Source organism: Camelus ferus, chromosome 16 (assembly GCF_009834535.1).
Source record: "Camelus ferus isolate YT-003-E chromosome 16, BCGSAC_Cfer_1.0, whole genome shotgun sequence".
Lineage (NCBI taxonomy): Eukaryota > Metazoa > Chordata > Mammalia > Artiodactyla > Camelidae > Camelus > Camelus ferus.
In genome coordinates, this window is record NC_045711.1 from 21,619,578 (window position 1) to 21,645,937 (window position 26,360).

A 26,360-nucleotide genomic window follows, 5' to 3' on the forward strand; every position below is an offset into this window, starting at 1 on the left:
TAACCACATATTCTCTGTTTATTAGCACAACGATAATTCACAGCAATGACCGCGTGAAAATGTGCGTCACAGAGCACCGTGGATGGAATGGTCCCACTTACACGACTGTAAACACACACCCACGTGCTCACGTACACACGTGTGCGTGTCCTGGAGGGGGGGGTCTGGATCTATCGCCAGAGTGGAAGGGGGAGTGGGGATGGTGTCCTGTAGATTTTACAATAAGCATTTATGAATTTTACAAAAACACCAAAGCTATCACTTTTTTTAAATTTTAGAAAACACAAACAGCAAAGTTATTTTTAAAACTTTAAATCGTTTGGCAAACCTTGGTTTTCCTCCCAGCAACAGCACAGCCGCCGCCATCAGAAAGGGCACCCAGCTGCAAGGTGCCCGCTTACCCCACCTTCCCCCGGAATCCAGGAGGGCGCTGGGGCGAGAGGGCTCCTCTCCCAGACCAGGCTGAAATCCCTGCCCTTCCCTTTCTCACATGATCTGCCATTCTCCAAACCACTCTTCAAAAAAGCGTTCACACACAGGGAACAGCAGAAGGGAGGTCCTTTATCAGTCACCCCGGGGGAAGGGAGGAATCCCACCTGTGGATCCCCAGTTCCCTTCCCCTCCTCCGGGTCACCTGCTCAAGTTTCTCAGGTCCATCCGTAAGGCGGCATCCGGCACCACAGTGACAAGAACCTTCCGTGAGGCCCTCTGCCCGCGCCCGTTAGAGGCCCAGTCAGGCCTTCAGCAGGGCGATCTTGTGTTCCGGAACAGAGTCCTCGCTGACGTTGTAGGGCTGAGCCCCAGGTTCTTGCTTCAGGTATTTCTCTGCAGAAAACACAAGGTTTTCAAACACTAAAAAAGCAAAGTGAGGATGGGTCAGTTCACAGAATGAGATCAAAGGCCGGCATTTTGGGGAACTCATGTGCTGGGAGTTGAGGTCCTTGGACCGGTGTCCCTAGCCCTGGTCTGGGCTCACCGAAGTCCCCCAGCCACAACAGCCCTCCTCACTGCCGGGCAGGGTCCACCACTGCTTCCAGCAGCAACGTGGGTGCATCCAGCAGATACCACGCTGAGCTGAAGGAGCCAGGTACAAAAACATTCTTTTGATCCAGCCACATAAAGTTCTAGAACAGGCTACGCTGACCGATGCTGGGGGGAGTCAGAGCGGTGCTGAACCCCAGGGTGGGGAGGGGGCCACTGGAACGAGGAATGAGGGAGACGTTCTACATCCTGATTAGTGGACACCTGGCTGCACCCAACCGTGAGGACTCTCGGACTCAAGCACCGACCCTCCTGTCTCTCAGGGTTTCCGTCCTGCCATCCTGACCCCATGGGGTGTGGGCAGCCGGGCTGCCTTGGATCTCTCTCTGATGACTGGCTGCACCCACCTGCTTCTTCCATGGTGGAGAAGTACAGGACGCCCTTCAGGTCAGCAGACAGCAGGACACGGAGAACGGGGACCTGCGGGCAGACAAACAGTGATTCCACGTGGGGACGCTCCTGCCAGAGCAGCCCATGTCAGACTGCCTCAGATCTCCGTAAGAACACGGAGATGAGCGCTCTGCAAACACAACGCGGGATGCTGAGCTCTGCAGCGAGACACCGCAAGACAGGAGCCCGGCTGCCATCCTCGCTGTGTGCCCTTGGGCAGTCTGCTCAGCTTCTCTGGGCCTCGTCCCAGCATGGGGACCGTGATGACACCGACCTCACAGGCTGCCGACACTCACCTGCAGGCCAATGAGGGCAAGGGTGACACCCCGCTTGTGGAAGTCCTCCATGAGTTCCCCAAGCCCCTGCACCACGGTGTAGTCGATGCTGAAGACGTGGGTGCAGTCCAGGATGGCGCAGCGTGGCGGGGAGGCTGCGGGACAGGGGAGAGGTCACACTGGACGGAGGCCACCAGGGGAGGCCCTGGTCAGGGGCGCAGGCCAAGGAATGCCATCAATCTCTCTTCCCCGAGGGGGACGAGGAGGGAACAGGGACCAAAGACATTAGCTGTTTGGGGACAGCAGTCCATTTCTGCTGCAGGTGGGTGAATAGTCTCCTTTCTCCCCTAAATACCAACTTTTAGAAGGAACAGGCCCTTAGGGACAAATGTTGGTGAACCATCACCCTTACTGCATGCAGACGGGGGGCCCAGTGGACACTGCTCTGAGACACCAGAGACACCCCTGGACCCGAGGACGAGCTCCTCTCTGACTGCTGAGGGCAGGGTCTTGGGGTCCAGCAACAGCCAGGCTAGGGCGCAGAGAGGGCGGCGGGGAGCTGGGGGGTGACCGCAGCCCATCTGGCCACATACTTCCCAAAGCCCGGTTCAGTATGTCCTCCCGGAGGTTGTCGATCGCAGGGAAGTGCAGGCCACCAGCCGGCTGCAGGATCAGCACCTGTCCCTCCGACACCTGGGGACGTGAGGGGAAGCCAGTGAGTACTGGAGGCAAGTCTGACCCGGCAGCTCTGCCAGGCACAGGCTGGAAGGGAGCGCGGAGCTGGTGGGTGCCCCACCCGCAGTGGGAAAGCACCGGTTTACAGCAGGAAGGCTACACCGTCCACCAGGTGAATGGTCACTCAGCAGTCCCTCGGGCCACAATTACATCAAGAGCTCAGAATGCCAGACCGTGGGGCCGAGGGCTCCACCTGCGGCATACTTCCCCCACCGGGCCCCCTGAGGCCAGTGGGTCCCCCTCAGGGAGGCCCGATGGGCTACCTGTATCTTGGGTCTGGCCACGGAGTGCAGGACAATCAGCACAGACACCAGGGTCCCGGCCAGGATGCCGTACTGGACTTCCCAGAAGCAGAGCAGGAAGGTCACGCAGAGGGGCAGCAAGTCCAGCCCTGGGAGAGGGGTCCAGCTGAGGGGCCGCCCCTCCTCAGCGAGCTCAGCTCCCAGCCACCCAAGTCCCCAGGGAGACCTACCCTTGTATGTGACTTTCCACATACTGAATAAAGGTGTCATGGACCCCGAGTAGCCCCTGAGGGGCCCCTGCATCTGGGGCCTTGGGGACCGATGCTGTTGACAGGCCATGCCAGCACAGGGCATGTCAGAGGCAGCAAGTCCCGCCCTGCCTGGGCTGAGGGACAGTTAAGACCTGCCTGGCTGGCCCTTCTCAGGAGACCAAGGAAGAAGGGATATGAGGACAGGGCCAGGCCTGGGATGTGGGGTTGGGGGAGGCACTGGGACGTCTCTGAGCTGCAGAAGGAGAAGGTATCACAGAGCAAAACGGGTGTGCTTGGGGGTCAGCCCTGGAGCCCACCCCAGACACACGCCTCTCGGCCAAGCCCCCCGCCCCGGCCTCAGCGTCTGCCAGGGGTATCTGCTGTGTGCCCCGTGGCACGGAAACGGAGGCACAGCAGCGCGCGCTCCGGGGCTGCTCTGAGATGGGATGCGATGACACCTGTGCGCCCTGGTGCCGACAAGCACATGGCACGGTTCCCTTCTCTCTGTAACTCGTGAGGGCCGACTAGCAAGGAGCCTGAGAAGTCACGTAAATCCCTCCACTGCTTTGAGAAACAAGACAAAAACTAGCACAGTAAAGGGCCTGCAGGTTCGGGGTCCCTGGAGCCGCTGTGACTGGCGGGGAAGGGGAGGCTGTGACGCTGGCCCCGCCGGTCACCCTGGGAAGCCCCGGTCTCTCTGCAGCCCGGCCGGCTTGGCAGCGGCCGTCGGCGGGGGAGCGTTACGCTCGGCGTGGATGGGGCATACGTACTCTTCACGCGCCACAGCGTCCGGACGATCTTGGTATCGAACAGGGGGGCCACGGCCATGATGATGACGGCGGCCAGGGCAGACTTGGGGATGTAGTAGAAGAACGAGGTCAGGTAGTCGAGCGACAGCAGCACCAGGGTTCCTATGGGGGGGGGGGGCTGCTGTGACCTCGCAGTCCGGCCACCTGACTCCCCCTGGGAGGAGCCCCACCTGGGCAGGGCCCAGCCCTGCTCTGGGGGACGCAGCTGCACCTTGGCCCCGCGTCCCTTCCCCTCCTCTTACTGCTGCGGACACGGGGGTGGGGGTGACATGGTGTGTGTGCGAGGGGTGCTCACCCGTCATCAGGCCCCCTGCAGGGGTGCACACCCCCGACTGGGCATTCAGAGCTGTCCTGGAAGGCAACAGAGACCCGTTAGTGGCTGTCGGACCAAGGTGAGTACGGGAGGCGTCGGTCCACACAGCTGTGGCTGGCGTCCCAGACCAGGGCGGCGGGGACAGGAGGCCCCACCGACGTCAGCACCTCTCTCCACGGGGGACTCCCGGGCCTTCTCGGTGAACCCAGAATAACCGATCAGCATGTCTGAGAGGGGCCTGGACGTAAACCCAAATACCCAACAGAAGAGCCAAATTAAAACTCGCTGCCCCGGGCTGAAGTGCATCCCACCGCCGGGCCCCATCCCCACGCTGAAGCCCGGAGCCCCGCCCCTCAGGAAGTGACTGAGTTTGGAGAAAGGGCCTTGAAAGGGGTGTTTAAGTTAATGTGAGGGTGGGCCCTCCTCTAACACCCTTGTAAGAGGAAACTGGGACACAGAGGAACGGCCAAGTGAGGACAGGGAGCAGGCGGCCATCTGCAAGCCCAGGAGGGAGGCCTCAGGAGCTGCCAGCACCTTGATCTCAGACGCCCCCAAAACTGTGAGAAATAAACGCCTGCTGTTGAAGCCACGTCGTCTGCGGTGCTTTGTTACAACGTCTCTGGTGAAAGAACACAGCACCCTACGACGGAATCCCCACCGCGGTGAGAAATGATGCAGACGCTCACTTTTACTGACGTAGAAAAAAGCTGTCAAGTGGGGGAATCCCACTTAATGTGTGTGTGTACATGTAGGCAGATCACATACAGGTGCACGCACACACGTGTATATACGTGCACGTGCAAACACAAAAAACCTACGTGGAGAAACACAATTCCAACAGTGAGTGGACTGCCTGTCTGCAAAAATGCTTTCAGATCCAAGTGCCAGGATAAGCTTTCTCTGCCAGAGATGTGGTCCTCAGGCCATGTTCCCGTTTGCCACCACCAAGATGACGAGGGAACAGCACCGGGCCCCGCCTCCTCCACGCCTCCCAACGCCCTGACCGGGCTCTGTGCCCACCCATGCTTCCTCCAGAAATAAATTTTGTCTGTACGCTTCCCCGGAAGGCCTTCTCCTAAGTCACCTTTAACCTCTACGGAATTAAGCAGAAACTTCATTCATTAAATATCTATACAATTATTTCAGGACCCACTATACACAAGGAACGGTGCTAGATACTGAGAAATACAAAATATGACCTTGACTGAACAGGCTGGCAATCTGCTTATGCCAAACAAAAACAAGTAAGTAAAACTGAAAAACAGAGGTTCTATTTCACGAACACTAACACAGCACCTACCGGGCCACCAGCATTGTTCTATGTGGTTTTCATTAAATTCTCTAAATAACTCTGAGACAGGCCCATCATGAGCCGTTTTACAGACGAGGGCACTGGGGTGCGGAGGCTGGGCAGTGTGCCCTGCACCCTCCGGGACACGGTGGCTTGGGGTGGCAGGAAGTTTGGTGCCCAGACAGGGTTGGTCAGGGTTCAGGACCTCGGCCCGGAGGCTGGGCACTGACGCCTCCTCCTCCAGCCACGAGTCACCCGCACACACGACCCCACCCGAGAGTCTGCATGCGACCCCGGGCCCACGTCCTCAGGCAGAGCCCCGCCCTTCCTGGCCCCGCTTTCTCTCAGGAGCTTTCTCTCAGGAATTAACTCCTGCGCCGAGAGGAGACGCGGGCAGCACTTCCACATGCGGGGACTTCTGAGTCAAAGGCCAGCAGGAAAACCAGCCGGGATGTGAAGGGAGGCAGGGCCAGCCCCCCGCCCCGCCCTCGGACCTCCGACCCAGCCGGACAAGAAGGAGAACGGCCTCCTCGGGGTGGAGGCAAGAGCCCCGAGGGGAAGCTGCTGCGTCAAGCCGATGAGGACCCTCTGCCTGGGCTAGGACGTCCCCAGAGACTCGGAGGAGGAAGCACGTGGTCACTCACCGTCCAAAGCTGCCCGTGACGGGGAAGGAAGAGAAGATGGAGCCCAGGATGTTGGTCAGGCCTGGAGAGAGAATGGAGGCAAAAGGCTTACCCAGGAAGAGGGGCGTGAACAGAGGGGAAAGGAGCTGGGGAGGAAAGGAGGGGAAACCAGAAAGGAAACGGAGACAGAGAGGGGAGGAGCCAGCCAGGAGGCGTCCTGCACGCGGCCGGCTCTCTCAGAGGGACAAGACAAACCACGATCTTTGACAAGCTCCCTGAGGTTGATTCTAGCAATGAAGTAATTCTGAGCCTGGCCTTGCCTGTGTGACTTAAACGCGCCTTTTCCCGTGTATGAGACAGAGGACCCCCACCTGCCCAGAAGGGGGCTCGCCGAGTATGGCAACTGTGCACAGACAGGCCCAAAGGGCCCAGGAAGTCCGCTGGCATCCCCCGCACTCTGAGTTCCTTCAAACCTACACTCCCTCGTGAGATGACCAGCCGAGGGGAGGGGCAGAAGGTCACGGCCAGTAAGCTGCCTTCCCCACGTGCCTCTGATTAATCTGCACTGGACACGAACATGCCCAAACCGAGATAACCAGCCCAAGTTCACCACCATTGGCTCCGTGAGCACCTGCCTCACCCAGGGGTCTTCACAAAACCCACAACCGGTCACAGATTCAAGGCCTCAAGACAACTCAGGTGACACCTAGGACACACCTGTGTGCAGTCAGGTGGCCTGGGATCCACTTGAGTCTTCACTCATCCACCTGCCCCACCTGGAGGGAGGCCCAGGGTGGGGCAAAGGCAGCCAAGAGCCTGCACAATCAGCAGCTCACCTGAAACCCCACCTGGCCGCATTCCTCAGTAATCTGACCATCACCCCAGGAAGCTCCCAGCCCAGCCCACGAGGAGCACTCGGGCGTTCCCCGCCACAGAACAGCCACAGATCTCAGGGTCTGGTGCACAGCAGGCGCTCAATAAGCCTGAGGCAGGCTGGACGCCTGGCATCGGCTCCCTGCTCCTGGGGAATGGACAGAGCCACCCGGGACTGGAGGACAGGCCGCCCTCAGGCCACCTTTGCTACCTGCCCCTCAGCACAACCAGCATCACCCAGACCCCAAGAGCCGCTGCCTGCCCGCTGCTGGAGTCTTACCGATGGCCAGCAGCTCCTGGTTGGCGTCAACACGGTAGTTATTTTGAGAGGCTACAGAGAACAGATAATAAAAACATTGTCACTAGATGTATGCCATCAGGAGGCTGTTTACGAAATGAGAAAGCAGGTTACCTAGGTTTCTCCCTACAGCATTGTCTGTGTTTTGTAAATATAAGGTATAAACAGGGACAAAATACACACGTACGTGAAAATGCAGTAGTGTTCCTGTGGGCTTACAATAAAAAAAACAGTAGAAAGACGTCAAGCGCAGCGCTAGCAGCGGTTAGCTGGGGCAGCGAGGGAGACCACAGGTGCTCTGTTTCTCCTTCACCCATTTCTGAACGTTCAATACTTGGTGCAACAAAAACCTACTGCTTTTATAATAAGGGAAAGATGCTTAAAACTAAAAAACTTCCTGGTTACAGTCGAGATGACAAGAAAAGTCTCATGTGAGGCCCAGAGAGAGGAGTGGGGAGCTCTGGGGAACCACGGAGGGGTATGAATTTAGGACAGCAGTTGTCCAACTTCCTGTAAAGGGCCAGACGACATTATTTTAGGCTCGAGGGCCACGCTGTCACGGCTGCTCGGCTCACCGCTGTGACTCGAAGCAGCCGTAGAACGAGAAACAAGCGAGCAAGAGACCGTGCTCCAGTAAAACCTGACTTGTGGGCATCTCACCAAATTCCAATCTCCTTCAGAGTTTCCCTCCAAACACTTAAAAATGAAAAAGCCAGGGGAAGGGTGTAGCTCAGTGGTAGAGCACGTGCTCAGCATGAAGGAGGTCCAGGGTTTAAGGCCCAGTACCTCTGTGAAAAAATAAATAAAAATAAATGAATCTGATTACCTCTTCTCCCCCTAAATAAACAAACAAACCCACAAAAGTCATTCTAGGGTCATGAGCAGCAGGCCACGGCTTCCTAAACCCCTATTTAAGAGAATGACAACCTTTACAAATGAAAACAGGAGGGCGGCTGACTTCAAAAGAAAACAGTTTTCTAACCAACAGACAAAACAAGTAACAGCTGTCAGAAGCAAATTCCAAGATACCCTCCCCCAAGTTATAAAACAGATTAAGGGGGGAGGGTACAGCTCCGTGGTTGAGTGCGTGCTTAACGTGCACAAGGTCCTGGGTTCAATGCCCAGTATACCTATTAAAAGATATATGAATTTAAAAATTACCTGCACCAAAAAGACATTTTAAAAAATATCAGAAAAGTAAAAACTTAACAAGAAAGATGTGAGCTGAACAGGTCACAGACTGAACTGCAGTGTGATCTTGAGTAACTGCTGGCGTGTGGAAGGGAAACCCTTTTAGAACGGACGCTGGCCTAGCGGCTCCTTGGTATACTCTGCTGGTCCACACGCCAGAACCTCAGAGAAGGAAGTGTACCCCTGGCACAACCTGGGCTGGGCAGTGAACACTATGACTTATGTCGTCATAATAACACACTCTGTGTATCTGAGTTTTACCTTTAGAATCACCCTAGGCCCAAACAAAGGAGGACTTAACCCTGTTACAGAACAGAATGACCATGTCATCCTCTTGGACAACACAAAGCTGGAAGCCCAGGGACCCAAGATGGAAGGGAGGACACGTGAAGGGCTTGGCAGCCTCAGCTCACGCGGAGGGAACCAGAGAACAGAGCCACACACGCGTAAGTAGATTAGCATCTCCCAGCCTCCCTGGGTACAAAGGGGGCCGGCCAGGTGTGCTCAGATAGCTGGAAAAGACACTTCTTAAAATTTTTAGGAATTTTTGCAAACCAGTTACCAAAAATAGCCATTATTACCAATTTAAAATTTTCAATCAAGTAAGTTACTTTAAGAACAAAGACAATGCCTAAAGCGTGTTGCTTCCCAGTTTGTTTTACTGCCTTTGATTAAGGCCGGTGAGGTTATTTAAGTGTATGTGGATGGTGGATGGTGGCTACTTCACATCGCATCCCAAAGTTCAACCTCCGTGGTCAGCCTGCAATCAGCTGGTCCGGGGGAGTGCTTACACCACACACACAGAGTGCAACTGGCAGAGGCTAAACACAGGACCTTTCATGTCCACAGAGAGCAGGCTGCCAAACGTTTCCAGACGCTGTAAGGAATCTTTCATTGTAAACCCATTTTTACTATAGATTTTGTTTTAACATGAGCATGAATCACTTGGGATAAAAATTCAAAGTTTTAAAAATCAGAGCAGATAAAAGCAAGCAGGAGAGCAGGGAAGCAAGGCAGGTGGGGCTCTGGGCTGAGACGCCAGGGAGGGCATCGGGTGGGCATCTTACCAAAGGATTTGGCCACCGCGATGCTCTCCAGGAGACCCACCAGGGGTACCACGGCCAGTCCGGCCCCCATGCCCTGAGAGAGGAGAGAGGGATGGTGAGGAACCCCCTGGGACAGCCAGGAGGGGTCTGACCAGGCAGTGACCCGCTGGGTCAGGTGCTGACTCCTCGTCTGACGGAAGCAGACGTCCTTCAGCCGCAGGGCTGCGAGCTCACACCGCAGGCAGCGCGACGCTGAGCAGAACAGGACACGCTCCTGCTCGGCTGGCGTAAGACCCCTGGGCTCCAGGCAGAAAAGTAAATGCGATGTCCCTGGAGGTTGTGCCTCATCTAGAATTCATTTGCACGCCTGTCTCTGCACCAGAGCCGCCCCTGGGGAGGACACGGCAGCTACTGCTGAGCTCAGAGATGCCTGTCACTAAGCCGATGTATCCGGGACGTAGAGCCAGGCTCAGGGGCCACTGTGACCTCGGCTCCCTGCTTCTACTCACCTGCACCATCTCGGTGAAGGAGACTGTCCCGTTGGTGGTGGTCACTGAGAAGGGAGGGACGTGGGGTTCAGGCAGCCCCTCGGGTGTCTTCCCAGTTAGAACGAAGGGCTGGTATCCAGTCACCTCGAAGGAGTACGCGACCAGGGCAGCAAAGGACACAACCAGGGCGTTGCGAGCTAGGACAGACAGGGAGAGACCGTCGGTGAAACCTGGATCCTCCGGGTCCCTGGACAAATATGCCTCAGGAGGCGGAAGAGCCCGCCCCAGCCTGGGAGAAAGCACAGACACAAGCGCCCACGTGGCAGGCGTGAACACAGAACCCGAAATACGCCACAGCGAAGAAATAATAAAGGTTCGAGCAGAACCAACGAACTAGAAAACAAACCCAACAGAGACACCAATGCAATCCAAGTGGGTTCTGAGACGGCTGTGAAATCAGCACACTTCCAAATCAACTGATGAGAGAGAACGGTGGGTGACCTGGGAGCAAGGCCCCACTCTGCCTCATCCTAGCCGTGTGCCTCGGGAAGTCTGGTCTGGTTTGTCTGTTGTTAGAAAAGCAGAGGAAATAATATCCCATCTTCATGGGAATCAAAGGCAGTGACGCCTGCGACGTGCTTCCCAGGCGCCCAACACGTTATGTGGGATCACAGCTCATTCAGTTCCTGCAAGTCCGCTTTTTCACCTGCAAACAGGGAGACGTGACGGCTGTTGCATCTGCCCAACAAGGGTGTTCGGGGGCCAAACGACTTTTCTATGAATTGCTGAACAAATGCAAGGTTCTGCTGTAGATTAACCTGTACTCACTCAACTAGAATATAAGCTGAAATGATGACTTTCTGAAAAAGCACAGTTGGGAGCTCAGTAACTAGTTTCCTAAGGTGATGCTATGTGTTCTGGAGAGAGGAGACAGCAGCCCTCAGGGAACCTGCAGGGTTTCGGAGGAGCCCTTCTCAGACCTCAGCGCGCCTGCGAGTCGCCCGGTGAGCACATTGCCGTGCAGGTTCCGTGTCAGAGGGCTGGGTGGGTCTGAGCACCTGCATTTCCAACAAGCTCCCAGGGGATGCCCAGATCGATGGTCCGAGGCCACACTTTGAGTGTCAAGGTTTTAGAGGACAGAGCCTGTTTCCACTATTTTACAGGTGACAACTGAAGCTCAGGAACTCTGGCAAGTGACACGTGCAAGAGCCAGACAAGTGGCAGAAAGCTGGGACTGGAAGCCGGGTGTTTCCACTGCGCTCTGCCCCACTCCTGACTGCTCAGCCTTCACCCTCGGCCTCCAGTCTGCAGGAGGTGGTCTGGTGAGTGACTCCAGGAACTGGGAGCCACCCTGAGCAGCTGGAAGTAACTTAAGGGCTGAAGTCTAGCCAACTCTCCTTCCCACAGCTGGCTGGGTTTCAGAAGCAGGGCCACGCAGGGTGATTTCCATTCCCCTCAGCTCTGGGAAGGCCCAGGAGACACTAACACTTTCTTGTTTTGCTGTACCTGCCTTCCTTTCTCGGTGTCACCAAAGGCCAGCTCAGTGGAGAGACTTCCAGCTGTCTCCCCTGCCCCCCAGACAGCCCTTGAGCCAGCCAGTGGTCTCACTGACCCTCCTCATCTTGTAGCCTTTTACTTCAGCCTTTCTTCACAGACCCTCTTGTTAACTGACTCATTCGATTGCAAGCCCAAAGCAAAATGTTTACCCCTGCCACCTACACAATTAAAACAGGACCAGCTGGCCTCAGGAGAGTTTGCTTCCTCCCCCAGGAACCTGCCTGGGTTCCTTGACCTTGGCAATGCTGACGCTTTGGGCCAGATCACCCTGCGCCGTGGGACGCTGTGCACTGCAGGATGTTTAGCGGGAACAGCCCCGCCCAGAGGGTCAACCAAAAACATCTCCGGGCACTGCCAAATATCCCCTGGAGGGCAAAATCCATGCTGGCTGACTGCTGCTGCAAAGCAGCGTTCCCCACCCTGGCTGCAAATCAGAACCACCTGGCAAGTGACGTGAGTGGCTCTAGTCAGGGGGGCCTCGGGCTCCTGAGGTAACCACACATGAGCCCAGGTTGCAAGGACAGATGTGGAAGCGGTCCCTCAGCCAGAAGGCCCCTCACCTGTCGTGGCAGTCCAAACCAGCCCGTGACTGAGCCGCACGCCGGGGGGCATCTCGGGGTGGACGGGAGGCACGTGGTCCCGCATCAGCTTCAGCACCAGCAGCAGCAGCATGCAGACCAGCCCCAGCACCACATCGCCCACCCTGCAGACAGATGCCACGTCAGTGCGCAAGCCCGCCGACAGCACCGGCCCTCGGGCCTTTGGTTGCTGCATCTGCTGGAAAGCTTCCTCTCTCAAACACTCTTTTTGCTTTTTCCTGAGAAATTTATGTCCCTGTTCTTCTTCAAAACCTAATTCAAATCTCAGTCGGGTAGGTGGGAGGGTATAGCTCAGTGACTGTGTGCTTGGTATGCATGAGATCCTGAGTTCAATCCCCACTACCTTCATTAAAAAGTAAGTAAATAAGTAAATCTAATCACCTCCCACCTCCCCCCAAAAAACAAAACCAAAAATGAACATACAAAACCTCAGTAGGTACACAGGCCCTGGGAGTTGAGGCCCAGGTCACAGGGGCAGCCAAGCTACCAGCCCACGTCTTCAGTCTAGCTCTCTGAGTTACAGGTGCTTCGCTGGGTCCAGAAGATTCACTTCTGACCTCCTATGATGCTCTCTGACTGGTCTACTGCTGTTTCCACTGGCCCCCTGAGGCTGACCCCCCCCAGGTGCATCTCGTGGGCCGGAGAGCCCCTGACTTCTGGTGGGTTCAGCCCCTGGGAAGTCTCAGCAGCAGATCAGAAGGGGAGAAGACAACGGTCACAGGTCTCCCCCAGTCCCTCCTGCACTGCTCCCGCCAGGCAGCTCACCCTACAGCCCGCCCAGATGAGTTTCTTCTCCTGTCACTACGGCCAAAGAGATGTCCTGGTCCCCGGCTGGGTGCACCTAGGAGCACCTCCTGTTTGTCCCTTTACCCTGCCTGCCCTCTGGAGGGACCCCACTGTCTGAGGGAAGTGCTTGCTGCAGGAAATCGTCTCCATCTGCCACTGTCCCCCGGGCACCTGCATGCCTGCCTGCCCGCCTGCCCCTGCCTGGGTTGTCTCTTCTTCACTGAACCAGGAACCCTGTCTGTGACAACCTGCCTGCCTTTCCTCTATATGGTCCTTTCCCACTCCAACTGCCCAAGAAAGCTCTGCATGGGGCCACGCTAACCCCAACTCAGGCCACCTGAGCAGAGCTCCTCAAAGTTCCATGTGCATTCTGACCACATAGGGCTTTCATTAACCTGACTGATTCAGCAGCCCAAGCTGGCTGACAGCAGCCTGAGCATGCGTTTCTAAGCAGCTCCCAGGTGAAGTCCACAGTGCTACTCAGGGAACCTCTGCTTGAGCAGCAAGGCTCCAGGGGTCTGGAATAAATGCCACCTGGGAGTGGAAACGGGTAGAGGGCCAACAGAGGAGCCATGAAGGAAGAGCTTCTTTAAGAGGGGGCTGAAAAATAGCCAACAGGTACCTGGTCTCTCCGATGTTGCGAAAGATGTAATACACTTGCAGGAAAAACTGTCTGGGGATGTGCTGCAATCCCAACAGGTTCTGTTCAAACAGAGATTCTGATTAGACAACCTTCCCCAAAATAAAAAGCTAAGGCCACTCCCTTACAGCAAGCATCTCAGCAAGTCTTAAACCTGGAATCCCTTACCCCGCCAAAAGCCCTTCCTCGAGGAACATCTCCTGGCTCTCCAGAGGTCATCTGTCCATTCCCAAAGCCCCCAAGGGCAGCCGCGGGGAGGACCGGGCGGAGAGGGCATTTCACATTTGGGGATCAATGGCATGTCTTTGCAAATTACTTTTCTATTCGAGGAGAATCAACGTAGGCGACCACAAAGCGGACACCCGTTCGACAGCGCCCTCGCCAGGCGTCCAGGGTCCGGAACTCCGGACCTACTGTCGCTTCCCCGCAGGCCCGGCCGCTATTGGCTCGTGGCCCCATCCATTATTTACTGGCCCGCCCTCCATTGGACAGACCATGTCGCCATTGGCCCTAGGCCGCGCCCGTCATTCAGAGGCCCGCCCTCCAAGCACCACCCCCTGCCAGAATGAAAAATCTCGCCTAGCGGCAGGCTGAGCCGCGCGCGGGGGCGAGCGCGGGGGCGCGGAGAGTGGGCTCCACTGGCTTCCAAGAAAGGGCGCTGGAGGACCCCGGCCATGTCGGGGTTCCTCGGGAGGGTAAGGGGGCGCTACTCTGTGCTTTAGTTCATTTGGCTCTTAATCTGAAGGGGAAGTCGAGGCCCAGACTCCCAAGATGGTCAGGCTCCAAAACCCCCAAAACCCGCCCAGCTCATAGCCCGGGTGGGGAAGGGCAGACATGGACAAGGGGCTTCTGTCCCAGGCAGGGGGCACCTACGTGGGCAGGTCAGGAGGACCCCCAAACCCACCGCAGCCTAGAGGCTCTCAGATGGCTATCATGACCTAGTCAAGGTTCAGAGGGCCTGACCCTCGGGCTGCCAAACATGAATGCATACAGAAGGTACCCTCTCCCTGCACTATGAAAAAAGAACATTCTTGACACTAAAAATGAAGGATGTTTCCAGAATAAAGGACAGCTCATCCCACGGAACAGAACTCGCCAAGCTTACACACCCCGACATATGTGTGTACATAATCTGTAATTCGAGTTTACCCACATTGTTCTGGGCTGCTCCCTCATCTGAGTGGGGATGATGATCAGCCTACCTCCCAGGGGGACGTGTGAGCATGGAACACAGGGCGAGCTTCATCGGTCGCCCAGCATGGAGTGACCTGTCAGCTGCGTTACCCTCCCACCCCCACAGCGCCCTGGGCCCAACGCTCTCACTTTCTCACTCAGCCTCCATCAGGGAAGCCTGTCACGGACCCGCCTTGGAGAGCCCTGGGGTCGGGGCTGGGGCAGGCCCCGAGTCTGTCCCATTCAGCTGGGTTCCACTCAGAACACCCAAGCTCAGGGCATGGGGGCCACACTGGCAGCAGAACAGTGCTTGCCCCCCAGGCACTCGGGACCCGGGGGAGGGGGATAAACCCATGATCACTGATTCCGGCTCTTGTAGGTGTGTGAACAGAAACACAAAGAACTGGCATTTGAAAACAACAAAAGTTGGAAAAAAAGACATAAAAATGAAATCACCTAGCTAAGTTAGCATGTGGGGACAATTTGCTTGTTGGAATTTTGGCAGGATGCTCGTGACCTGTGAAGGCCAGTGGCTGAGCGTGAGGTAAAGGCAGCAAGACTCTGCGAGGTGAACCAAGCACTCGGGTGAAAACTATGGCAAGAGCAGGGGCTGTCATTACTGGTTCCCCAAATCACCTGTTGTGGAATTTGGCCATTGCTCAGCACCTCTCCTGAGGGGTCACTTTATTACTGGAGACTCAGGCCAGCACTGCAGGCTCTGGGCCCTGAAGTAGCAAGAGCCTGACTGGCCAGCACACACAGGACCCCACCTTGGTCCTGCTAGCCAGCAGGTGCCCACGGGGCCAACTCATGTGCCTACCTTGATCTGTCCAAAGCTGATGGTGATGGCGGCAGCCGAGGTGAAACCTTTGATGACAGGGCAGGAGATGAAGTCCAGCAGTAACCCTGGACAGCCAAGAGCGAACACCAAGTTGGCCTAGCCCCACTGGGACCCAGAGGAAACAGGTGGATGTGGGCTGGGAGAGGTGGTATGGGTGGGACTGGGGCTAAGGACTAGTGGGGGGTATGCCCTGTTTGAGCTAGTCTGGAGAACAGGAAAGAGAGGCCAGGGATTGAGGTCCCAGGCACTTCTCCAAATGTCCTGGCCTCGAAGCACAATAGGGGAGGACTGAGGGCCACTTCTCCCAAGACACACACACACACACACACACACACACACACACACACACACACACACACACACACACACACACGGACAGCCCTTGGGATGCAAAGAAGGAAATGCTGAGGGCAGGGCATCTCCAGGAGGAGGTGCCTCGGTAGGTACCCCAGGAAGAGCAGATCTGCAGCCCACCCCCCATGGCAGAAAGGCCTGAAAGGCTTACCCAAGCGCAGAAACCCCATGCCTAACTGGATGCAGCCTGACAGGAAGGCCAGCAGCACAGCGTAGGCAGGCTTGCCGAAGGTGTAGAAGGAGACCAGGAGGGACATGATAGCGGTGGGGCCCAGAGTCACATCTCGGGAGGTGCCCAGAAAGAAGTAGACGAAGCACCCCATGAAGGCAGAGTAGAGGCCGTACTGTTGGGCAGAGAAAGCACTGAAGAGCCAGGAAGGACTCAGTGCACCCACGGGGTCCCCGGAGTGGACACCTGAGAGCAGGGACCTGGGGTCCCCACGATGGATCCTGGGCACAGCAGTGGACAAGCAGGGCTTGTGCTCACCCTGTTACCATGGTTGTGGGCCCGCAGGGATGAGGGGCCTCCTTTCCACCCACACCCAACCAGGGCCCCATGTGCTGATGTTCGAATCTGAGTCTGAGAAAGTGTCTAATAGCCACGGTGAGTCATCCCACTGGCCCCATCAGGCAATCCAGAACTAGCTTGGTGCCCGCGTGTGACAAGTGTGACAACAGGAGTCACAGAGGTGCAGGTCTGCCCCAAATCAGTCACATGCTCTAGGTTGTAAGCCAAGGCCTCCTGAGCCCCATGGGACTGGAGCCCTGGGTGCCCCTTTGCCTGGAGGAAATACTGTGCATTTCCATCTGCTCTGGGGCCAGCGCTGAGGCCTGGAGTGGGGTCATGCTGAGGGGAGGGGATGTGGCAGACAGCAGGGCAGAAATCTCACCTGGGGAGGGAGTCCAGCCACCTCAGCATAGGCCAAGGCCTGGGGGATGACCGTGAGCCCAACTGAGATCCCGGCGAGGAAGTCCATCTTCAGCGCGTACCAGGTGTAGTTGGGCAGCCAGGCCAGGAAGGGCAACCACTTCTGCATGGTCTCAGTGGACCAGCAGCAGGACATCGGGGCCAGGCCCGGAGGCAGGGGCCTGGCCGGACTCAGCGCGTCCACAGAAGACGGCATGTCTAGGGTGGGCGTGGGGAGACAGATCAGAAGTCAGAACCTAGGCTGCAGAAAACCCAGCAGTAGGGTGGGGGTCCAGGGACGTCAGAAGACGCACAATTGGTCTCCCCAACAAAGGGTGTGAGCCAGATGGGTTAAATCTCCTCGCACCTTGCTGATCTGAGACAGGAAGCCAACAGCCTGCGCAGAAGCCTCAATCAAAGGTGGAGTGCACCCCCTCCTGTCCACTGCTCTCCCTGAATCCCACCTGCCCAGACCCTGGGTGCCTTCTCTGCCTTCAACCACTGTGGCTGGAAGAAAATAATAAACGGTTTCTCAGTGAGAAATCTAAACGCTAATTGCACTCAAGGTTTCTCCTACCGAGGGAACTGTTTCCGTTTTTATTCCCCCCGACCCCGAGAATTTAAAGGGGAGCAGTGCAGAGAAAAGGAGGGTCCACGGGGGGCACCCAAGTCTGGCTGGCGGGGTGTGGGTGGGAAGACTAGAGGCTCTGAGCGCCCCGAGATTTTCCAAGTGCGCACTATAGCAGGCTCCACCCACTACGGCAGACTGCGGCGCGGAGTGGGGGGGGTCTCCCATCCTGACTCACCCCAACCCCCACCTGTGGCGTTCACATCTTTAGAGGAGCTCTGAAGATTCTAGTAGGTTCTGGGAAAACGTCAGAGGCTCCACCAGTAATTCAGGGTGCGCATCCTCTACGGCCCTGGCGCCCCCTGCGCGCAGAGCCGGTCCCAGACGACCCCCTACCCACTGCCCCGGCGGGGTGGCTCTGGACAGACCCTGTCCCCCACCCCTGAAGCCGACTGCCCGGACGCTAAGGTCTAAGGGTGGGGACCCCAGGCTAGCTGACAGTCCGCAGCCCGCCGGCCCCAGCAAGACGGAAGGTGGCGGAAACCTGGATGGGGACGCGGTGGGTGGGTAAGCGGGGTCCCCGCGGGAAGCGCCCGCACCCTGGGACCCCGCACCGCCCCCCGCGTCGGCCGCCCACCAGCGACCCCGGCCCGTCTCTGGCAGCTCGCCCACCTCGCCTCGGGCCTCGGCGCCGTCCGCCGCGCACTCACCGAACGCCGCAGCTGGGGTCTCCCGCGGCAGCCGCTGCGGGTCTGCAGAAACCGCAGAGAGACGGGGAGCGGGGGCGGGCTCGGGGCGGGGCCTAACGTGCACGTGACCCGGGGCGGGGCGGGCCGGGGCCCGGCGCTCACGTGACCGCGGGGCGGGGCCCGGCCGGAGCCGCCGCCATGCGCCTCCCGGTGCCGGCTTGCTGGGCGCTGCTCCTCGCCCTGGGGATCTGCCGTGCGCACCGGGCGCGCCCCCGGAACGTGCTGCTGATCCTCGGTGAGTGCATCCTTGCCGACCCGCCGCCACCCTGGGTACTGCCCTCCACGGCCGCCGGTTGTCGCCCCCAGACGCGGCCACTCGCCCCTCCCCACCAGCGGTCAGTGTTGACCCTCCTGTTCCCTGCAGTCCCTGTTGCTGTTCATTCCTTGTCTCCTCTCTTTGTTGCCCCCAGACTCCTCGTGGTCCGCTCCTTGGAGAGGGGTAGGAGCGACCATGCGGGGTCTGGCGGTGTCGGCCCCAGCATTCCCACCCAATGCCTGCCCCTGTTCTGACCCTGCACCCTTACCTGTGACCAGAGCTGCGAGGCTAACCCTGCGGTCCCGGCCCCGCCTTGAGGGGCTGGGCGGCTTTCTAGAACCCAGCAGTGCCCAGATCGTAGAGGGGATTCCAGAACAGGGGCTGGCTGTCCAAGTCCCCAGAGACCAGCCCCGGGGCCCTGGGGCTCTCATCTCCACAGCAGTGATAATCCCCTAAATTTGCCCTTCCCTTATCAGACCCCGGAGCACTGTGGCTCACCTTTCCTTCTCCTGGCTGAAGGGAGCAGCCCCCTACCACCCACACGCCCTCTCCCGTGACCTCCCCAAACCCCAAGTTCCTCAAAAGCCCTGCTGTTCACAAGACTTCCTGCGTGAGTGACTACGGCCTGGCTATCACAAGGCAACCCGATTTTTTCCTCTTTTGAGGTCTGGCCTTTCGCCAGGGTCACTTTCTGATTAACTTGTGGTCTCAGGCAGGCCCTTCAGCTAATTGTAACTTAAACAGTATTCCACTGAGGGACTTCTTCAACTCCCCCTCTCCCAGAGGCACTGGGGGAGAACATCCTTGTGCAGTGTCTGCAGAGCCCAGGACTGCCCAGTCACACCTGCTAGCATGCCCACTGAGTGTCATGAAATTGGGCATCATGCAAGCCTGCCTGGGTCTCATGCCCGCCTGAGAGTCATGCCTCCCTGCTAGCATGCCCACCAAGTTTGCATACATGCCTGGTGGCCTTCCCACTCAGGTATCACGCTTGCTGAATATTATGCCCCCCTGGGCATCATATCTGCCTGGGCATCACTGGCTCAGGCCACGCAGCAGGACCCAGGTCTCCCTCACTCCCACAAGCTGCTCTTCTGAGCCCAGCCCACCGTGTGCTCTGTCTCCCGCCTTCTGTAGCGGACGACGGAGGCTTTGAGAGTGGCGCCTACAACAACAGTGCCATTGCCACCCCTCACCTGGATGCCTTGGCCCGCCGCAGCCTCCTCTTCCGCAATGCCTTCACCTCCGTCAGCAGCTGCTCTCCCAGCCGCGCCAGCCTCCTCACTGGCTTGCCTCAGGTGAGGGCAGCAGAGGGGCAGGAGGAGGGCATGGGGGAGGGAGTGCCCCCACGGCCTCTGTAGCCTGGAACCCCTCCCTATTCTCCCTGGGGATGCGCCTGCCTTCCCTCCCCCACCCCCAGTCAAATGGTGGAAGTGCAGGCTGGGCTGGACGACCCACTCATGAGCCCTGCCCCACCACTCTGTGTGACTGTGAGCAAGTCACTTACCTCTGTGTGCCTCAGTCCCCTCACCTGTAAGATGGGGTCACAGTAACACCTCACTCATGGGATTAGGATGGGGTTGACCAAGTTAATACTTTATAAAGTACATAGCAAGGTGTCTGGCACGTACTCGCCTGGCAATAGTGTTAACTCCTGTTGTGATATCGTCCCAGGAGCTTGTGTGACCATAAAAGCTGCCATTTAAGGCACTTACTTTGTCTTTATTGTGTTAAGGTGGGTAGTTAAAGTTACCATTTTAACTATCTTTGAGGCTACAGTTGAGTGGCATTGATTACATCCACGCTGTGCAGCCATCACCACCATCTGCCTCCAGAACTTTTTTCTCTTTCCAAACTGAAACTCTGTCCCCATGAAACACTAACTTCCTGTTCCCCTCGGCCCCGGGTCCCGTCCCTGGCAACCGCCATTCTACTTTCTGTCTCCATGAATTTGGCAACTCTGGGTGCCTCAACATAAGGGGAATCACCCAGGATTTGTCCTTCTGTGATTGGCTGATTTCACTGAGCATCGCGTCCTCCAGGCTCACCTGTGCAGCGGCACACGTCAGCACTTCACTCGTTGTCAAGGAGGAGTAACGTGTCATTGTAGGGAGAGAGCATGTTTTGTTTATGCAGCTGTCTGTCGGTGGACACTTGGGCCGCTGCCACCTTTGGCTGTTGGAATGCTGCTGCAGTGAACTTGGGCGTACACAGACACTTATTCGTGACGTGTTATCTCACGACGTTAACGTACGGGAGGCAGGTGTGCTCTGTGCATCCCCATCTGAGCGACAGGCAGCGCGCAGGAGACGCCCGTACAGGGGAGACTGCGGCCGGTACACGGGCGCTTCCTGAGAGGATAACGAGGCGTGCGAGCCGCGCTCACTCCGGGCTGCGGGCTGCAGCTGAAGGGCAGGGCTTTCCTTTCTTCCATCTTTCGGTCTGGGTTTGTAACACGCACAGCAATTTTTTCACACTGCGTGAAAGTTCGTTAATAAAGAGAGACCTGCTGCTGTGGTTTCCGCTCCACGACACGTGCTCATAGTAGGTGAGTGGGGAGGCACAGGTACCCAGAGAGAAGAGGCGCCCCTGACTTGCGTGATTTGCACCCTCCCAGTCTACTGTATTTCCTGCTGAGGGCCACAGGACGGGCCTGGGGGCCTGTCGGGCAGGGATTGAGGCGGGGAGAAAGCCTCTCTAATGGTTCTAAATGGGCGGCCCATGAGGGGTGGGGTTGGCGAGGCTGGGAGAGCGAGAGCCGGCGGCTGCCGGCCGGGCCGCCGGTGGTGCCCTGCCTCACGGCGTCTCTGCCGGCAGCATCAGAACGGAATGTATGGCCTGCACCAGGATGTCCACCACTTCAGCTCATTCGACCGGGTGCAGAGTCTGCCGCTGCTGCTGGGCCGAGCCGGCATTCGCACAGGTGAGGGGCTCCGGGCGGCCATGGGGGCGGAGAGCAGCTTCCCTCCCTGCCCTAGAGGAGTGAGGCCTGTCCTGAGCTCCCACTGACCCCTGCTCTGAGCACTAGGCCCCAGGGAGCCTGGGCCTCCTGGCTGGACCACGGGCACGTGAGAACAAAGGCCCAGCTGCCCTCGTGGAGGCCATGGCTCAGGGGGTGGGGGGTTAGGCCCAGGACTTGGGGGGGGGTGGAAAAGAGAGCAGAAGGAAGTGGGAGACCGAAGGGCTCAGGACAGGCCTGTCTCCGTGGCTCCAGGCATCATCGGGAAGAAGCACGTGGGGCCAGAGACGGTGTACCCGTTCGACTTTGCGTACACGGAGGAGAATGGCTCTGTCCTCCAGGTGGGGCGGAATATCACTAGAATTAAACTGCTGGTCCAGAAATTCCTGCAGACTCAGGACGACAGGTGCGAGGAGGGCCCCGCCCCATTCCTGACCCCTCCCCGCCCTCCCACAGCCAGACCTCTGGGCACTTAGTACGTGATGCAGATCCTGGAGTCTGGCTGGGTCTCGTGGAGTCCCCAGACAGCTGGGGTGAGGTGGGGGAGGTTCCAGATACTCAAGTCGATCTGGCCAGAGGAGGTGGGGATGTGGGGAAAATGAGGCAGTGCCGATCATGGGGACGCTCTCAGTTATAGGAGAGAGACAAAACTGAGGGGTGTTCCTTCCCAAAGGATGGGGCTCCCCAGGGTAGAAGCCAGATAGTGGGTCAACCGTCTGACCTTGACCTCAATGCTCAAGCCCATCCCTCCATGTGCAGGCCTTTCTTCCTCTACGTCGCCTTCCACGACCCCCACCGCTGTGGGCACTCGCAGCCACAGTATGGGGCCTTCTGTGAGAAGTTTGGCAACGGGGAGAGCGGCATGGGGCGGATCCCAGACTGGACGCCCCAGATCTACGACCCGCAGGATGTGCAGGTGGGAGGGCCAGCCCCTCACCATGTTCCCAAGATGCCCACCCGTCCTGCATCCTTGGCCTTGTAAATCTGGGGACCAGCACCCCTCCCGTGGGCTTGCAGCCTGGCCCCAGGTGTGTAATGAGAGACCCTCCAACTCACGGCAGCCAGGCCCCCGTCTGTGGGGTGGTACCCAGAAGAGCATATTCCGGGCTGATCCATTCTAGAAGGAAGATGACTTCGGGCCCCGGGAGGGAGGCTGGCACCTGCCTCTCCTGCCCCAATTCAAAGGCTAGTCACTGTCCTCCCCAACCTATCTGTTGTAACATTGACTTTCCACCCACCTGCCCCGTCCCAGGTGCCTTACTTCGTCCCTGACACCCCGGCAGCCCGAGCTGACCTGGCCGCTCAGTACACCACCATCGGCCGCATGGACCAAGGTGGGGTCAAGGAGCGCAGGCGGTGGCATAGGGTGCAGCTCTGGCCCCCGTCTTGGGCTGCAAGCCGGAAGTCACGGTGTCGAGGGGCTGTGTTCCCTCTGGGGCCTCTGGGGGCAGGTCCTTCCTCCCTCTCCCAGCTTCTGGTGGCCCAGGTGCTCCCTGGCCTGTGGCTGCATCCCTCCAGTCTGTGCCTTGTCGCCACGTGACTCCTCTGTGTCTTCTCTTGTTCTGTCTCGGTTTTTCCTGTAGAGACACTTGTCATGGGATTTAGGGCACACCTAGGTACTTCAGGGTGACATCTTGAGACCTGCGACTTAACTGCATCTGCAAAGACCCTCTTTCCAAATAAGGTCACATTCACAGGTTCCAGGTGGACATGCCTTTCAGGGGGACCATCATTCAACCGCCTGTAGGTGCTTGGTGCCTTTATAGTTTTCCTGTTGGTGCCATTACTTCACGGGGACCTGCAAAGGGGGTGGGCAAGAGGGAATCCCGTGTTCTGGCCTCGCCCAAGACCATCCCTGTTAGCTCTATGGGGTAGACGTGAGACTCCAGGAAACACGGAAACCAGCGTGTGGCAGGTAGCAGGTGCGTGAGGGTTACACGGAAGTGCCAGGGGATGGCTGGGGTCCCTGGATAGGGCGCTCAGGTGGAGGCCGTGCAAGTCCTGCTCCAGGACAGGGCACTGGGTAGAGTGCTGGGCGGGAGGCCTGGGCGGGTGGGAAGGATGGCCCGGGTGATCGAGGGAGATGACGGCATGGGGTCCAGTGGCTGATGGTGCAGCGGGCGAGTGCCTGCATGTTCCCGTGCCACCACGCCTGCCTGTGCTGAGCGCTGCTCCCCCTCCGCACCCCGCAGGGATTGGACTCGTGCTCCAGGAGCTGCGTGGAGCGGGCGTCCTGAATGACACCCTGGTGATCTTCACATCCGACAACGGAGTCCCCTTCCCCAGCGGCAGGACCAACCTGTACTGGCCGGGCACGGCGGAGCCCTTGCTGGTGTCGTCCCCAGAGCACCCGCAGCGCTGGGGCCAGGCCAGTGAGGCCTACGTGAGCCTGCTAGGTACGACTGCGCCTCCCTACAGGTGCAGATGCGCGGCTCGGGTGAAGTGCACGGCCAAAGGCCGCACAGCTCACAAGCACCGAGCTTGGCTTCTGGTCTGGGTCTCACCGCCTTCATGCCCGTTGTTTCTCGGCTGGCCCACTGGTGGGCGTCAGCCACCCGGAGCCCTTGGTAGCATCCAGAGGTCCCCCCCAGGGTGTGGTTCAGTAGGTGTGGGGTGGGGCCTAAGAATTTGCATTTCTGACGAGTTTCTAAGTGACAGTGATGCTACAGGCCCCTCCACCCAACTCTGAGTGGTCAGGGCAGCAGGGTGCTTGGGCCCCTGTGGCTCAGGGCTCACATCTCCCTTTGGCCCCAAAGCACAAGTCGGGGAGCACTGTGGCCACAGCACAGCATGGGAACGGCCCCTGCACGGTCCTCAGAGTCTTAGAGGGGTACTGGGTGCCACCAAGGTGGGCCTCTCCCTATGCCGTCGAAGGCACCACGGCCCAGAGATGACGCAGCAGTGACAGGCTGGCCTGTGGCAGCTTCTCCCTGTTGGTGACATGGTGTGTGAGGCGGCCCACCAGCTTTCCAGAGTGGCTGGGATGCAGCCCTTCTGTGGGGGTGGGCCTTGCCCCTGGAGGGCCCACCCCCTGAGATGCTGCCTCCTTTCCAGACCTCACGCCCACCATCTTGGATTGGTTCTCCATCCCCTACCCCAGCTATGCCATCTTCGGCTTGAAGACCGTCCAGCTCACTGGCCGGTCCCTGCTGCCAGCGCTGGAGGCAGAGCCCCTCTGGACCACGGTCTTTGGCAGCCAGAGCCACCATGAGGTCACCATGTCCTACCCCATGCGCTCCGTGTACCACCAGAACTTCCACCTCGTGCACAACCTCCACTTCAAGATGCCCTTTCCCGTCGACCAGGACTTCTACGTGTCGCCAACGTTCCAGGACCTCCTGAATCGCAGCACGGCCGGCCGGCCCACGGGCTGGTACAAGGACCTGCACCGCTACTACTACCGGGAGCGCTGGGAGCTCTACGACAGGGGCCGGGACCCCCGCGAGACCCAGAACCTGGCCGCCGACCCGCGCTACGCCCAGGTTCTGGGACTGCTGCAGACCCAACTGGCCAAGTGGCAGTGGGAGACCCATGACCCCTGGGTGTGTGCCCCCGACGGCGTGCTGGAGGAGAAGCTCTCCCCGCAGTGCCGGCCGCTCCACAACGAGCTGTGAGGCCCAGCCCGCCCCCACGGCCGGGGACCCGCTGTCCTGGGTCTGAGCCATGTCCCGGCACAGGCATCTCAGGGCGCACCCGGCTGGTGCAGGGTCCCCACCCCATGACGAGGCGAGGGCGGTCTGGGGGCCTGCAGAAGAAGGGGCTTCAGAGCCTCTTGGTTCTTTGGAACCCACAGACGCTCCTGTGCCCTTCACCTAAGGGGATGCAGGCTTCTGTGTGCCACAGGGGTGGAGGGTGGGTGCAGACCGTACTCACTGTGGGGACAGCGTCTGTCTGTCAGCCCTGGTCTGACAAGCCCGGGGCTTGTCTTTGTCCTTTGCCTTGCCCACAGCCCGGCCCCGCCCCTCGGGCTGGGCTCCCCGAGGCCGCTGATTCTTGGCGGGCTCCCTGAGAGCTGAGTTCTAGCCTGGGGTCTGTAATGGCCGAGCTTGTCCTTTTTGAGAGTCCAGGGATGAAAACGCCCCATCCTCTGGCTGGGCCAGTTCTGCTTGGATGAACACAAGTCTGTGGCACAGACGTGGCTCACGGAATGCTCTAGACCTGCCCTGCCTCCATCCACCCGGGAGCAGAGGCTCTGCCAGGGAAAACCCAGAGAGAGGGCTTTCTCTCTTGAGTGGGTGGGCTCCCACCCCCATCAACTCCATCCTTGGAGGCATGGGGAGGAAGCCGCAGGCCAGAGCATTGTAAAAGCTTTCTATTTTAATAAAATATGCCAAAGTTCATTTTCTAAATTTATTTATGCCTCGGGGGGCATCAGTGGGGGCTCTGCTCTGTCCACACAACTGTCTTCTGCTCGTCTGCGATGGCCAGGCGGACACAGCCAAGCAGGGCATCCAGGTCGCTCCAGCTGTCGGGGGCCAGGCTGCTGTACAGACAGGGCGCTTTGTCCAGCTCACCCTCCTCCTGCCTGGCGGCCTCCAGGAGCTGGTCCTCCGTGGTGCCAAGCCGCTGCAGGGCCTTCCTGCAGGGGCCGGAGACGGGAGGGCAGCTTGGGGAGAGCAGCACGCTGGCCTCCCAGCACGGAGCCCCAGGAATTGGACACTGGCTTGGAATTCTCGGGATCCGGACAGACCAATGATGCAGAAGCTGCCCAGACGCCCCTGGACCCAGCAGCCTGCTTCAAGGGCACCCAGTGCTTCATGAAAACGATGTGACTCAGGCCCCAGAAGACATGCTCTGACTGGGGGCAGGGGTCTGGTTTACAGCCTCAGTTCTCAACCTTATAACGAGGGCAGCGGGACATCTGGCTTTGTTCTAGCCCTGATCCAAGTGGGGGCTCTCAGCCTTCGTCCTCACCTAACACGGATGGACTGCCAGCTGCGCCCCAGGAAACGTGTGGCCTTGGCCAAGGTCAGGCAGGTTCTAGGGTCTCACCTCGCTCTGGGTTGCTCCCCGAGGGTGGGCCGTATGGCCTTTGTCCTGGGTGTTGTGGGGGAACTGCCCTGTGACACTTCAGGGGCTGGCATGGGTGAGTTCCTGGAAACTGT

At 58.5% G+C, this 26,360-nt stretch overlaps 3 protein-coding genes across 19 annotated transcripts in view; 1 reads left to right on the top strand and 2 right to left on the bottom strand.

The window, feature by feature from the left end:
• On the bottom strand, nucleotides 1-18,780 carry SLC26A11 (solute carrier family 26 member 11). Of its 5 annotated transcripts, none has more exons than XM_032456673.1 (17): nucleotides 18,565-18,778; nucleotides 16,707-16,942; nucleotides 15,968-16,160; nucleotides 15,442-15,527; nucleotides 13,431-13,510; nucleotides 11,984-12,126; nucleotides 9,888-10,063; nucleotides 9,400-9,472; nucleotides 7,124-7,174; nucleotides 5,992-6,052; nucleotides 4,039-4,094; nucleotides 3,705-3,845; nucleotides 2,705-2,832; nucleotides 2,300-2,399; nucleotides 1,728-1,861; nucleotides 1,389-1,461; nucleotides 1-825 (listed from the first exon to the last, which is right to left on the bottom strand). In XM_032456673.1, the coding sequence occupies exons 1-17, from the start codon at nucleotides 18,725-18,727 to the stop codon at nucleotides 734-736; spliced, it is 1,986 nt and encodes a 661-aa protein (XP_032312564.1). In that variant the 5' UTR covers nucleotides 18,728-18,778; the 3' UTR covers nucleotides 1-733. The 5 variants fall into 5 exon arrangements, with proteins under 5 accessions (XP_032312564.1, XP_032312566.1, XP_032312565.1 ...); XM_032456675.1 differs by lacking the exon at nucleotides 18,565-18,778 and adding an exon at nucleotides 17,964-18,091; XM_032456674.1 differs by lacking the exon at nucleotides 18,565-18,778 and adding an exon at nucleotides 18,002-18,085.
• On the top strand, nucleotides 18,128-25,595 carry SGSH (N-sulfoglucosamine sulfohydrolase). Of its 2 annotated transcripts, XM_032456678.1 has the most exons (8): nucleotides 18,128-18,275; nucleotides 19,434-19,594; nucleotides 21,114-21,219; nucleotides 21,511-21,661; nucleotides 22,015-22,171; nucleotides 22,508-22,589; nucleotides 23,448-23,651; nucleotides 24,310-25,595. In XM_032456678.1, exons 1-8 carry the CDS (start codon nucleotides 18,179-18,181, stop codon nucleotides 24,867-24,869), a joined length of 1,518 nt encoding a protein of 505 aa, XP_032312569.1. In that variant the 5' UTR covers nucleotides 18,128-18,178; the 3' UTR covers nucleotides 24,870-25,595. The 2 variants fall into 2 exon arrangements, with proteins under 2 accessions (XP_032312569.1, XP_032312570.1); XM_032456679.1 differs by lacking the exons at nucleotides 18,128-18,275; nucleotides 19,434-19,594 and adding an exon at nucleotides 20,339-20,844.
• Nucleotides 25,592-26,360, bottom strand: part of CARD14 (caspase recruitment domain family member 14) — a 32,010-nt gene continuing 31,241 nt past the window's right edge. For all 12 annotated transcript variants that reach the window (XM_032456658.1, XM_032456663.1, XM_032456666.1 and 9 more), the window contains one exon: nucleotides 25,592-25,834. In XM_032456658.1, the coding sequence (XP_032312549.1) occupies nucleotides 25,627-25,834 (208 nt within the window). In that variant the 3' untranslated portion in view covers nucleotides 25,592-25,626. The remainder of the gene's footprint in view (nucleotides 25,835-26,360) is intronic.